Raw genomic sequence first — 14,788 nt, forward strand, 5'->3', positions numbered from 1 at the left:
CAGTCACAATTTTTCACCTGTTTTGAATTAGATGACTTAGATATCTTGACACCAGCTGAGGCCACACCATGTCATCCCATCCAAACAGCTGCATCATTGATAGAACAGGCTGTGGCTGGAGATCTGATAGGGCTTTGCTGGGTATATCCAAAGCTAAGAGAGTAAAACCTGTTTTCAAAGAGAGAAAAAACATCTTAATAGTTTCTTGGTACATTCCTGTTCCACTAAAAAGCACTGAAAATTAATTACAATTAATAATGTGCAGCTAGGGCAACTGTTCTAACAGAGAGTGCACCCACACTAAAAATGTAGTCTCTATCCCAAGCAGTTTCTAAGTCATCAAGACACACTGGCTGCAAAAGAGGGAAAATGGATCCAAACATATGCAATTTTAAATAGATTCACAAACCCACACATTATAAATCCTAAAGGCACAACTTTACCACCTATGCAGTAAAAACTGTGTCTTAAAACCTGTTTTTTTGTCTTGACCTCCCTTTCTTACCTTCATCCACTACATCTCTTGTACACGTAAGTATTACTGTGCTTTACAGGGTTGAGTTTTATTTATTTCTTTCAGTTTTTTTACACGTTTCTCAGAGTGAAGAACTGTATCTGTAAAGAATTCACTCAGTAAAAGCTGGTACCTTTGTATTTTTGGAATAGACATACATGTATCAAATTTACCATATAAATTTACCATACAAATAAAGCACTGTAGACAAATTTACTCTTGAAAAGGATCTTCATGTAACAGTTGTAGATCTAGAAACTGGGGCAGTATTTTGTGTAGAATTTTGTTAATGAAGCATAATCTTTTGCTGTTTCTGTTATGTCTACTGAACAGTCTATATCTAACACTACTAGAATAAAAAATACAGTGCATTCTTTATATTGCAAATGACACATATATTAAAACTCAGAAAGAAAATGCAATCTGAAATGCTGAGTGATTATTAGGCTATAGGAAATGAGAGGCATCAAACAAGTCAGGAAAACTGAATTTAGAGGGCGATGAAAAAGGGGCTCACTAGTTCCCTAATTCTCCAATTCAAGTTAATTATAAATTAATATTAAAGTAATTATAAACCTGCATACATTGAAAAGATGAATTAGATGGAAAAGGCTAGTTTTCAGAAACAACAATGAAATTATTTTAATTAATGGTATAGGGGCAGACTACCTTAAGCCATGAAGGAGTTCACATTTCCTTATGTGCCTTGGAAAAAACAAAGTCATACAGAGTCCCCACTCTGCCTTAGGTAAGGAAACATTTTGTGGCAGCCTTTTTCCAGAGATTTCTGCAGCATCAGCCATAACATAGTTTGGGGAGAAATGGGAGACAGGAACGGTAATGTGAGTCCCAGGCTATTTGCCTGGCAGGGGGAGCAGGAGAGCTGTGACAGCTGCTCTGTCCTCTGGGCTGCAACCTCTTAAGGCAAGAAGCTCATACAGTGTGGGAAAGGTTTGCCTTCCTCTGTAGTGCTACCTAACACATCTCTATAAAGCAGGTCACAACTGCACTCCCCTGCTTCTCAGAGGAGTTTATAATAGGTTGTTGCTCTTGCTATTTCACTGTGCTAATATAAAATAAAAAAAAAAGATATGACACTGTATGTGTGTAGGAAATGAATGAAGTTTTGACATTAACAACCTCTTCCTTTGATTTGTATTGCTGTTTCTCACATACTCTTCAGCAGTGTGAGACCACTACTGTTGCACACTGCCTCTTTCATTAATGTTACCTCTTAACTACCACAGAGCTGCTTCAAATGAAGCATCTTTTAGCTTTTCTATTACCAACTCAGTACCCCTGAGCTTGTAACTTTATCTAATTCATATCATGATGGGAAAAATATTTTATATTGCACTCCTCTGAATTTTAGTTAAATGGATACAAGATTTCATTGTAACTGCAGAACACAATGCTAGCTTCTGATGTTAAAGATCAAACTGGGATATCTTTCTATTCACTGCCAAGCTGACTTGTTGCATGTGGAGTTCACACACATATGGAATGTTGTACTTCAAGATTAAACACCTCCAGTGTAAAGCATGATAAATAATTACAATTAATTATGAAATATTTTTATGACCATGACCATAACAGTTTGGCAAAAAACAGCAGTCATATATGCAACCTTTTAAAAATTGTCTTCAAATGAAAAATATTATTTTAAAATATTTAGTTTGTATTTCAACCATAATGAATAGTTCAACACAAAATTATAATGAAATTCTACAAAAGTATGTAAATTCTGGATATAGTGAAAAACATAATTCTTATTTATATCATATAACATTTGCAATGTTGATAATAACCTGTGACTAGCAGTGAAAAAGAAGTCAGGCTTGTACATCTTCAAACCCCTTTGGTGTTCTCAATCTGTCTGTATCCTATTAAGGAATTCAACACTATAATATTTCTTTGTGTCAAAATATTTAGCATAGAATCTACTTTTTGCATTTATGAATAGTTAAGTATCTCAAAATACAAAATCCTTGAAAGTTTGTGACCCAGAAAATAGCACCAAGTCCAGTAAGTCGCGGGGGGGGGTCAGGGCTAACCTGCAGCTGTATCAGCAAGCTGAGGGGAAGGCGGCATCTGTGACATTCTCTGGCTCTTCAAGTACGGAAAGAAATTTCTCCAGAGAGCGCTGGCGACAGCAAGGTGGTGCTCTTTAGCCACTAATGGAAGCTGTGCGTCTGGGGCTGTGTTCCCAAGTTGAAGTCCCTGGCTTACACGTTCGTGCACACTCCTAGGGAGAAACAAAAACAATGTTTACGTTCAATAAATGAAAAATTCACATCTTTTTAAAACGCATTTACAACTACTTTAAACTGTAGAGCCTGGGAACTGAAGGATCATTTTGTGCAATTAAAACCTTTATGCAAAGACATTATGCATACCGGTTATTTGATGGATGAATGATGGCATATTAAGCACTATAAAGTTAATGTTAATTACTAATGTCAACCATTAATTATATGCTTTTTAATATGTCAGATCAAAATGAGAAATTGGCAGCTTTAAAATGAATATCTGCATTTTGCAACTAGCATGACAAGCAAGCCTGCTTCCAATCCAAAGCCAGGTGCTTCTTTAAAATTTTTTTCACTAGAATTTTTAGGATAGGGTTGTGTACAGCAAATAAGGGTAAATGATTTTGATCAATTGTAAAGCTTCCTTCTGAAATCTACTTCTCATCTGTAAAACCTCAATAGGTAAGAGTTTAGATAAAAGATTCATTTTATCCTGATGCGCTGCAGACAATTAGGTTTGACAGCAATGCCCACAGCTTTGTTAGTACAGTAAAGACAAAAGTTACCACTACACATAACTCCCATCTCTTCCGCAGACAATGTGGCATGAATTCAATAAGGCACTCAATTTTCTTTGATTCTTCTAGTACCATTCCTGCTATTTAATCTAATTTGGAAGTTGTGACTTTCTAGAGGTTTAATAGAGATATGTCTGCAGGGAATCAATGTTCTCAGAGAAATGGGGGGGGGACATTAATAAATTTGTCTGGTAGTGGAGGATAGAAGGCATTACAGTACCGGGCTGATCAACTAAATAACATGCTTATTAAAAACAATCTGTAGGAACGCACTATCATTCCTGTTCCTATTTATCTTCTGGTCAACTCAATTGAGATTGTGCATTAAAGCACAGGCAGCATTATTACATTTGCTTTATTAAATTCTATAAACAGCACTGTAAAGTCAGAGTCAAGATATTTATAAGATAACAGTAAACAGCAGAGGCATTGAGACTTGCCTAAACACTAACATTTGTAGACTATAATATTTTTTCTTAACTGCCATTCCCACAATAGCAACTGTTTCACAAAAATCTTCCCCTAGATCTTTATTCTATGCTTACTCTAATTTGAAATAAACCAAAACAAAAATAGAAAGAACTCCAGCTCCTACTTCCCTTCTGGGAACATGGGAAAATTATGAAAGAATTACACAACTCACAGCACTCATTAGAACATCTGAAATGGAATAATTTTAAATAAAGAGTAGGCTGGCTGCAAGGCCTTCCTATACTAGGGTTGATATTAGAAGCGCATCTCATTATATCAAATTAGTATCCAAAAATTCTGCGAAACACATAATTTAAAACATAAAACATACTGGTTGCCAAAGGTAACGATACCTTATGCCTGCCAGCAGGCATTCATTAGTTTCAACAGGACAGACAGAGAATTGAGTATCAGCTACTTTTTGAATGGCTACATTTAGCAGACAAGGAAAGGTATGCAATATTAGGAGGAATCAGTATTTCTTTGAGAGACTGCATGAATCCAAACACAAGAACAAAAGCCAGGAATTCTAAACCCAACATTTATTCCCACTGTGGCTTCACATAAATCATACAGCCTTTGTTAGCCTCAGTTTCCCAGCCATGATATTTGGACAGTAAGACAGCTTACCCTTTTAAGGATGCTGTGAAAACAATCAATGTTTAGAAACTGAGGATTGTATTCAGTATGTCAGGTGGTATTCCTATTTACAAGGCATATTCTCCAAGTCAACATGAATTGAAATGGAAGCAAGATTAGCATAAAAAGCCAAGCAACACTTTTTTGGGAACATCCCCTTATTAAAAAAAGGACAAAGAAAAGGGTGAAGATATAGTGAGGTCTAGAGGATAAATGATGAAAAAGTAAAAGCAAGGCTAAAGAAACTAGTTAAAAAAATTATTTTTGCCAATTACAAAAAAAAGTTTAACAGTAAAAACGAAGGGCTTTTCTGTTTTATTTTAAGAAAGGAATGTATGATGCCTCATAATGCAGAGAACAAAACTTCTGGGACCAAAATCTGCCCTACTAACATCCAGACTATGCTGTAAAATCGCACAAAGACCTTTTTCTCTCCTCTAAATTGCCTCTCCAAAGACGGGTGCCTTGCATCTCCTTTAGCCATCTATGCAAAGTAGAAGGGTGTACAGACTTCCAAAGTAAGGTAATATATCTCTATGTCAGTGGAAGGGCAACACGTACAGATCAGTATTTATGTTTATTCATAGTAACCTGCACAAATGCTTGCAATAAGGTAAATGCTTAGAATCGATGAGGCATCAATATATGCTGTAGTTGATGTGGCCAGCTACTTCTACCAACAAGCACATTTTTTAACTCTATAAAAATACGAATAAATGCAATTTTACTTTTTATTCAGGCTTCTATATTTTTCTAACACTAGACAAGCATACCATCAAACATCACTCCATTTCTAAAACTTTATACATTTAGCTTTCCATTGCGTTAAGAGCTATGGAACCACCAGTTGCCCCATTACAATGGTAACTTGTAATATGTGATTTTTACCTGTTTTAAATCACAAATATCCTACTTCCGTAAAAAGAGGTGTGGGTTTTTTTGCATTTTGCCATCAGATCAAATAAACTCTGGGTTTATTAAAGAGGGGAATGTTTGTGCCACCTCAATGAGGACTGTGCTGGATGTATAGGTACAGTAGTAGCATATGGGATTATTTTCTACATCCTACACCTGGGTAAGGAATTGCAGCCATTTATTTCTCTGGATGTAGATATTGTAATCATAAAACATGACCTTGCAAGCCTGCATTACTAAAATGGAGCCAAACTTTAGGTCAAGCCAAAAGAGTAAAACACAAAATTCAGCAGCCTGCCTAGATGATGGAAACTCTCAAATCACTACTAGTCCATAATCTGCACTGCACACATATTGACCTTCAGACTTAATGCAATGTCATTTAATTTGATCTACAAGGATTCAGAACTTCCCATCATGATAGAAGACCTCTTTCCTATCAGCATCTCCAAGGGCTACTACCATCAGGGACTCTCACAGGCTATGAATACAGATACCAGTTTCCCCCCAAGCACCTCAGCTCCCAGTCCAATCCAGGCCATCCACAGCATCTACAATACTCAGCTGCCCAGTACAGCCAAGATTAAGCTCATAAAACTCTTTTTAAAGGACCTGAATGACCTTTTGATGTTGAAACAAATAAATATTTAAAAAACACCACCTGAAGGACCAACATCCTTGGATAAAACTAGGGAATTGGGAAGAGATATATGAGTATTTCTAAAATGATAAATGGTTTTGATGCTTAGAATTTCAACTACAAACACCAGTTACTTCAAGAAAAACTCAGGCGAAGTGAAATGAAGCAAAGCACCATCACACTCAGATTCAAAGAGAGGTAACAGGTGCTTTGTGCCCTATGCAGATAAATGGAACTGGAACAATACTTAAATTTGGAGATTTCTCTTCCCAACATTCTCCCTCTTTTTACATCACTGATATTATCAACACAGTTCATAAAATCATAGAATGGTTTAGATTGGAAGGGACATTAAAGATCACATAGTTCCAACACCCCTGCCATGGGCAGGGACACCTTCTACTATCCCAGGTTGCTCAAAGCCCCGTCCAACCTGGCCTTGAACACTTCCAGGGATGGGGCATCCACACTTCTCTGGGCAACCTGGCACAGTGCTTTATCACCCTCACAGTAAAGAATTTCTTCCTTATATCTAACCTAAATTGCCTCTCAGTTAATATCATTACTCCTTGTCCTATCACAAGGGGTCCCTCTCCACCTTCCCTGTAGGCCCCCTTCAGATACTGGAAGGCTGCTATGAGGTCTCCAAGCTAACTTCTCTTTGCCAGGCTGAACAGCCCCAACTTTCTCAGCCTGTCTTTGTAGGGGAAGGTATGCCAGTCCTCTCACCAACTTCATGGCCCTCCTCTAGACTTTCTTCAACAGGTCATATCTTTCCTGTGCTCAGGTGCCCAGCATCCTCCAGGTGGGCAGAATCACCTCCCTCGACCTGCTGGTCATTCTTCTTTTTGATGCACCCCAGGATATGGCTGGCTTTCTGGGCAGTTTCTGATTTTGATATTTTAGCAGCAAATGCATTGTGCATTGGTTCTACTTTAATGTAACCACATATGTACTAACAGGAATAGAAGTGACTGAGGAAAGTGGAGGCTTCTTCAGTTCTGGGGTAGCTATGAAGATTTCAGCATACAGAACAAAAAAGATATGGAGATTAGCTGATGCAGTGAACAATAAAGTGAGAATTTTGATGTCATAAGACAGAAGAACTTGAGATTCTCTCAACAAATCCTGGACATGGGTGATGTCAGCTACTTGGAAATGTGTACAACAAAGTTATCAGCTGAAAATCCTCTAAAAATAAAAAGTCTCATTAATACAACGAAAAGTATGTGTGTTTCTGCTGAAAAGATTAGCAACAAGCTACACAATAAACATGGCATTAAAATAATATCCAAAATAGAAATGCCAGTGTTGATACTTCAGATAGAAAGGTGTTTTTCCTTCCCTCCCCCCTTCTCATTTGCCAATACAAAGAAATTATATAGCACTATTGTATGACAGAAATTGGGCTTTCCTGTAGAAATCTATCTAGTCATGTTTTCTGTGGTTGTATAAATCTTACTGCAATGAGATTTAAACTCAAAATTTGTGCTACTGCTACAGGCGCAAAACTCAGATCTCTGCTAGACAGCAGTACACTCAGCTTTCTGTGACCAAACAACATTTAATACACCATTTCAGAATTTAGTTTAAAATTACTCATCTAATTTCACTTCCTTCAAATGTCATAACACATCAATATGTTTTTAATACCTCTACTGATGTCTTCCTGTCATTCCACCAGAACTGTTTCTTATGGTGACCAGAATTGGAAGTGAGGTTTCAGCAGAAGCCACACACATTTCCAGTAACTAGTCCTATCCAAGATTAAGCTTAAAAGGATCCTTGTGTGCCCTCCATATGCCTTTGAAAATAATCCAGTATGAGTATTCAACTAGTTGACTATTATGCCATTTAATGACATGCTAGTTATAGAAAATTGCAACTATAGCACCTACTCATTGATCCCTATGGATACCAACTTTCATGTTGACAAACTCACTGTTCAGCTTCTACCTAGTAATTTGTTCATAGACATTTACTTATTTTTTTTATCTGTGCTTCAAATACGCAGTTGACACTAAATACATGTAACATTTCTAAAATCATAACCATTTACACTACCATAAAATATAATACAAAATGTGAAGGAAAACACACTTTAGAGTGAGTTCAGTGCTTTTATACATAATCTTTTAAAACATTAATAAAGGAAAATTAGTTTCAGTATGGACCATAATACTGGCATTCACAAAGGCAAAATCAAAATGGTTGCATCTAAGTTCAAGACTGCTTTCAATGAAGTATCATAGCACTGTGCCAAGTAAGAAACTGTATGATCCTATCTCTCTTATACATGCATATTCATGCAAAAGAAATGCATCTGGATTCACAGACGTAGCACACTAGCTGCACAGGGGTTCTACAATGGCCCAAGAAGAAAGTGCCCCAGTCTAACCATTCTTAGAGACTGGGGGCAAGTCATAGATGTGGGGTTCAGGCAATTCATAGTAAAGGCTTTTGGCTTCCTGATCACTGGTGAATGATTGTGACCACTTGACCTAATGTAGAAAATGGTGAACCTCCTTTGCCTTGGCCACAGTTATAAATGCAGGTGTGCTGGGTGGCAGAGCTCCGCACTGAACTCTTGGTTATCAGTGTGTTTAGTCAGGGCACTGACAGCATGCTTACAAGAATTTTAAGTGCTAAAACATCTGCTTTATGGCCTCAAAGTGCTTAAGCTGGATGCTAAACAGGTAAGGCCTGTGAAAATAGCCTTCATGCCTCTGAGCACACACGTTTTGGTACCTAGGGAACTTCAGTGCTTAAACCTGAGTCACCTATACACTTTCAGACACTTTCACATTCAGCCTGTTTCAGTGAAACATGCATGAAGGAAGGTGACTAAATTCTGCCCAAGTCTGATTCAAACATCCAAGCTCTCTTTTAAATCTGTTTTCTAAGCTTTTGAGATGTAATTTCTTTTTTATATCCCTTTATATAGCAGCCAGTATATTGAGACTGGTACGACTGCTATAGGAACCACACAGAAGAAGCAATCCACCTCAAATCAGAATCTCTCAATCTATATTGCTCCCAGGTCTGCAATATACATACAAAGTATCTATAAAGTTTCTTCATATTTGAGCAACAGCCTTTTCACTCTTTGATAATTCAAAAAACCCTAAAAAGAGCATAGAGTTTTCACCCACCTTTGTGGAATTAAAAACTAGATTTCAAAAAGCTAAGCAAGATGAGAAATTTAAGACAAAAACAAATTTTCCCATCCATCAAAAGAAACATTTGAAAAAAGATCCCACAGTTTAAAATGTGTCAGCACTGCATAAGCCATAATAACAGCATCACCACTAGAGAGCTGTACTGCTGACTGTACAAGCAGAACTGGAAAAATCATGATGCCATATTATCAAACATTAACATGCCCCTATCAGTTCAGTATTTATTAAATGATGTTTCAGTGTTCTTCCTTCATTTTAATTTGCTTCGATAAACCACATGTTTAAACGTTTACTGAAAAAAAAGGATGTCCAATAATATGCCTGGTTATGAATGTGTATAATGATCAATGACCAGTGCCATAAGGTAGGGAAGGCTAAAAAGGAAAAAGGGATGCTTCTCAGAACTCTAACGTGCAGGATTTTTATCAAATGCTTAAATTCATCCATGGTGCTTAAGTCCTTTACAGCATAGACTTGCACAACATAAATATCAGTTTCACAATACACCTTCATTAGACACAACAATACGAAGCATACACAAAGTGACACATAGATGCTGGATGAGATCCAAAGGGATACAAGGGTGTAATGGTTAAAAAGCAGGGCATAAACAGATCTCAGACTCCTGAATAATACATCCCAAACTGCTCACTTAGTCAGATCACCCTCTTTTGACCAGGAAGTTCCCTAGGTGCCTGCAATTTAGCTACAGAAGAGCCTTGAGCTTTGTACCTAACTCACAGTCTCTGTCACTGGGGCCCAGAAATCTGATCATGACTAACCCACACCAAAAAAAAGAAAGCTGCATACCATACAGCAGTAGCCATGTTCATTTTCAAAAACAGAATACACATTTTTTTAATGTAACAACTAATGAATCACAGCCTAAGGGGGAGGGCACATGAGTCCAATTTTGATACTGTTTTTGGGCTCAGGCTCTGCTCTTGATTGTAAGTATTGCATTAAGTGAGTTACTGGGTAAAAGTGTGAAATCCCAGAATAAGGAATGGAGTCCATGACACTCTTCTCACTGACGTCTCAGATTTTTTTTGATTTTTTAATTTTTATAGATTTTAGAAGTAGTTGTGTAGTGAATGTAGATTTTAATGTAGCTGTGTTATATCCCTTACCCTGTAGCATAATGTTAACATATACCAAACCCTACTGCCCCATCTTATGTCAATCCCTCAAAATTCTGTTAGCTGTTTAGTCTTCTTTTCAAGGTAGAGTTGTAGAAAAACACCTTAAGGCCTGGACCAGGAGATATCACACAGACACAGTGACCTTCAAGCCCAGAACTTTGGAGGAACTCCAAGGACTGTACATGCTTCGAGGAAGATGAAGATGAGGAAAAAGGGGTCCCAAATGCCCCCAGACTCAGTTCCTGAAGGGATGTGCCAGGGGGCAGAACCAGGGGGTGGACAAATTGGGATTGGATGGATATTATCATAAAATCGTAGAACCAGTGTCTAGACAGGCGCGCGGTATGTATTCCTCTAGACCTAAGGACTCCTTAAAGCTCCTGCTCTCTTTACCCATCTCCTACACTAAATTGGTCTGGAGTTTTTTTCTTTGTGGTCTTTTAGGCAACATCTCCCATGTTACATTCTAACCACTAGGTAACAGATATTTAATCATTCTGACTGTAGTCAGTGATTTAAATGACAAACAAACAACAAAACAAAAAAAAGAAACCCAAGATTCCCAAGTGCACATCTCCAGTCATGGTACTCCACAAGTGGTTGCAAGTACACAGATTTCTGTTCTTCGTGACACTGAATCAGATGTCTCTGGGCCTACCAGATGCACACAGGATTCAATCCTTCACTTCACATTTTCTGTAGGCTAGCAGGAGACAAAATCCCACAGAGGAGGCAAGAGTAGTTTGTTGTACCAGACTGCACATGTCAAACGAGTTGCTGGTCAGCTGGACCTGTTACTAGGCTATCAGACCACTTTATCTTAGAAGACCTCTACACCATTTGAGAGTAGGACTATTTCAAGTGCTGGTAACCTCCTAGCTCATCTGAACAGAGCTGTCAGACAGGCAGGTGCCTGGGAGTAAAAGGTCAAAAGAGGCCTCTAGGCCTAAGGCACTTCTAGGACTGAGGTGCTTTAGATCACAGTTTAAAATACTTGGTTATAAATGTGCATGTAGATATCTGTATAGATATAGGGAGAGAGATCTGTAAGAGATGCACGCAGACATTAGGGCAATATTTCTCTCTTACAAGGATAGGTTGGGAGAGCTGGGCCTGTTCAGTCTCAAGAAAAGACGACTGAGTGGGGACCTCATCAATGTCTATAAGCATCTGAAGGGCGACTGTCAAGACGATGGAGCCAGGCTCTTCTCAGTGGTGACAAGCAATAAGACAAGAGGCAATGGGCACTGATGCACCGGAAGCTCCACCTAAACATGAGGAATAACTTCTTTATTGTGCAAGTGATGGCACACTGGAACAGATCACCCAGAGAGGTTGTGGAGTCTCCCTCACTAGAGATAGTCAAGAACCATCTGGACACAATTCCATGCAACGTGTTCTAGGATGACCCTGCTTGATCCGGGAGGTTGGACCAGATGACTCATTGTGGTCCCTTCCCAATCTTACCCATTTTGTGATTTCAATTACAATAGCTTCTCTGTAAAACCTTAGCTATCCATTGCTAAAAGATACTCTATCTTCATCCACCCAAAAATCCTACTCATACTGTTTGGTTTGTTTTTGTTGTTTTTTTTTTTCCATATGCACATCAGGAACACATCGCCCCCAAACATCTTAAAACATATTTTGCATTATGTTCCCTTAATTGAAAAAAACGCCTTTTAACAAAATAAAAAAGGCTACAGATCCTTTCAATTTATCACACATCAATCGCTGCCTGAGTAGAAGTACAGCACATACTCTTTACTATTGAAGATACAGTAGGTTTAAACAGAGCCATTCCAGTTCTTTCATTGATGGTATAAATCTTCAAATCTCAGTGGAAGAGCCTAGTATATTCCCATTGTTAGTGAATCATTGACAGAACAGACTCAACAGTTAAGAAGCTTCTAATGTGACAATTTATATAAGCAGAATAATTAAAGTATATTAGAAATCCAGATAATCTCTCCCAATCAAACCAATGAAGGGCAGCCCATGGGCATTCAAATTACACATTGCAATTTAGCTCAGGGTCACCTTCCCAAGTTAAATAACAGAAAATGCCCTAAACTAAATGATCTTTATTTATAACTAAACCTATTCAGGAAATTACATAAAGATCTTTGAAGATATAAACACTTTAAGAACAGCTAACTGCTGTAAACAACTACTTTTTTCCTTCTAGTGGTTTGAAGCCTACTTCATTTCCCAGGTATTACTTGAAATATTCACTAAAACATAGGAAAAACAGGGGAAAATGTGTCAGATCCTTTTAAATGTTATAACGCAAGTATCACAGCAATATTTTCTCGCATTACCGCAGACTGTGTTTGAACAGATGATGTAAGATGTCTGTAATTAAATAATTATGCTATCAATAGATAGGGAACCTAGTACTTATGATTTTTTTAAGATTCTCATAAGAAAATTTTTTTTACTATTTCCATTTGAAGTTTTTTGTTTGTTTCATGTATCTTCTACAAGTCAGTCTATAAACTGCACGATTAAAGCATTTGATTACATTACATTACATTTTGACATGAAATTAAAAGTTAGTCAAGACTAGCACTCTCTGCTATAGTCTTCCAAGTTTAAGGTTATATTAAAATAAAACAAACAAAGAAAAACTCCCAAAACATAACCATTGCAACTGATACCATAATAAGCAAAAACGCCAGACACACACTATTCAAATTTTCAAGTCAAAGTTCCTAAATATTTAAAACTTTTTTTTTTTTCACACAAGGAATGCTTTCACACAAAAAGTAGCTTGGATGTGTCTTCTTCAGAGAAATGCAATTCAAGAAATGGGGCTCTTTGTCTGAAACTAATACAGAGAAATTTAGTAGATTTATGTTCTTGACTAATTCTTTAGATTTAAATGTAATAGAGTAAAAAGTATGTACCACAGGAAAAAGTGAACTGAAAGTCTCAGGCTTTTAAGACAGTCATCTTTTCCACAGCAATATGGAAACAATAATGCATTATGATATATCATCACCAAAGTTATCTCTCATTGCTAAAACAATTTTCCAAATCTAGGAATCACTAAAACTGGCAAAAGCAAGCATGACCTAATCCACTTCAAAATTTTCAAACTAACATTCAGAGTAATGGATGTTAGTTTGTCAATCTGCAGCATTTCTGAACACAGCCATCTCTTGAAATTTTAAATATATTGATACTTTGGGAATTCACCTTCTGGACTTTCAAAAGGAAGTAGCACATAAGTGTGACAAAGAAGACTCAAAATCTAGGTGTAATTCATACATGCTCCTTCACCTTTTTTTCTAACAGATGGCAGAAGTTGCACAAAGGCCAAAATGGTACTAGCCTAAACATTCCTGCCCTTCACTGGAGAGCAATAAAAGTTCTCAGGATATCATCTACACCCTTGGCAGAGATAAGAGAATAAAAAAAAGGGTATTTTAAAACTCATGAAATTGCAGGAAGAAATGTGGATATCCTTCAAAAAGGAAAGTGGACGCACAGCAACTGCTGTAGAATTTAACTAAGAAATAAAAAAATAAAACCCACAAATGAAGTGGCCTCCAAGCACAGCCAGTTCTCCCTCCTATGTTATGCCACTTCTTTCATCACATTCTTCCTGCAGTGACCATTACCCCATGCACTATACAGCAGAAGAGAGACCGAGAATGTGCTATGATTAGCCTGTCCTGTCCTTCTGACTCTCAGCTGAATGCGGATTCTGCAAGGCTTGCAATGATCCAGGCCAAAAAGATGCCATAATCATGAGATGCAAGTGAATAGTGTCATATAAACACTTGCAAGAACTTTTCACTGGTTGCTTGATTAAGATCTTAAATATATGGAAAACAGCTCAGCAGTCTACCTGAAACAATTCCTACTATATTACAAGAAACAGCAAGTATTTGGAAAAGAACTAGCATATACCAGAATCATGGACAAAGGGAAGGAAATCAAATATGGAATTCTTTTCTACTGGCTGGATTCCCTTTACTTTAAAAGAAATGCAAAACAAGTGTCACCAAAATTGTGATTCTACAATGTGAAATACTGAAGATGGGGCAATAAGTTCCAATTATTTTTCTATGCATTTAACTTCAGATTTCAGAGAAAATCTGTTCATTACCAGGTCTGCATTAGTAACAGAAAATGTCAACACATCTTACATTGCAACCAATTAATAGATAATACTGTATCTTCATTTGCAGATGAGGAACACTAGGAAATGTCTTCCCTAATTACTCCAAAATGTTATTGTGTGTTTCTTTTAGAACACAAATATTTTTCAAAAAAGCATTCACTACTTTGTAAACAATCAAACAGCATATAGCCTCTTAATTAATCACTAATTCATTCATCAGTAAATCATTTTACCCATTTTTGAATGGTTAGCCTTCATGAGTATTCTCTGTATATGCCCAGGTGAAGTAGTATCCAAAGCAACAGTTGCAAGACCACACTAATAAATAA

The 14,788-nt window shown here is 37.3% G+C and overlaps 1 protein-coding gene across 3 annotated transcripts in view; it reads right to left on the reverse strand.

Moving 5' to 3' along the window:
• The window catches only part of MMS22L (MMS22 like, DNA repair protein), a 98,027-nt gene that overhangs the window by 25,435 nt on the left and 57,804 nt on the right, over positions 1 to 14,788 (reverse strand). For all 3 annotated transcript variants that reach the window (XM_051778163.1, XM_051778160.1, XM_051778162.1), the window contains exons 15-16: positions 2,569 to 2,759; positions 18 to 168 (exon numbers count right to left, since the gene is read on the reverse strand). In XM_051778163.1, coding sequence (XP_051634123.1) covers positions 18 to 168; positions 2,569 to 2,759 — 342 coding nt within the window. The remainder of the gene's footprint in view (positions 1 to 17; positions 169 to 2,568; positions 2,760 to 14,788) is intronic.

The sequence above is a fragment of the Manacus candei genome, unplaced genomic scaffold, assembly GCF_025592945.1.
Source record: "Manacus candei isolate 608988 ecotype Guabito, Panama unplaced genomic scaffold, ASM2559294v1 h1tg000011l, whole genome shotgun sequence".
Classification (NCBI taxonomy): Eukaryota; Metazoa; Chordata; class Aves; order Passeriformes; family Pipridae; genus Manacus; species Manacus candei.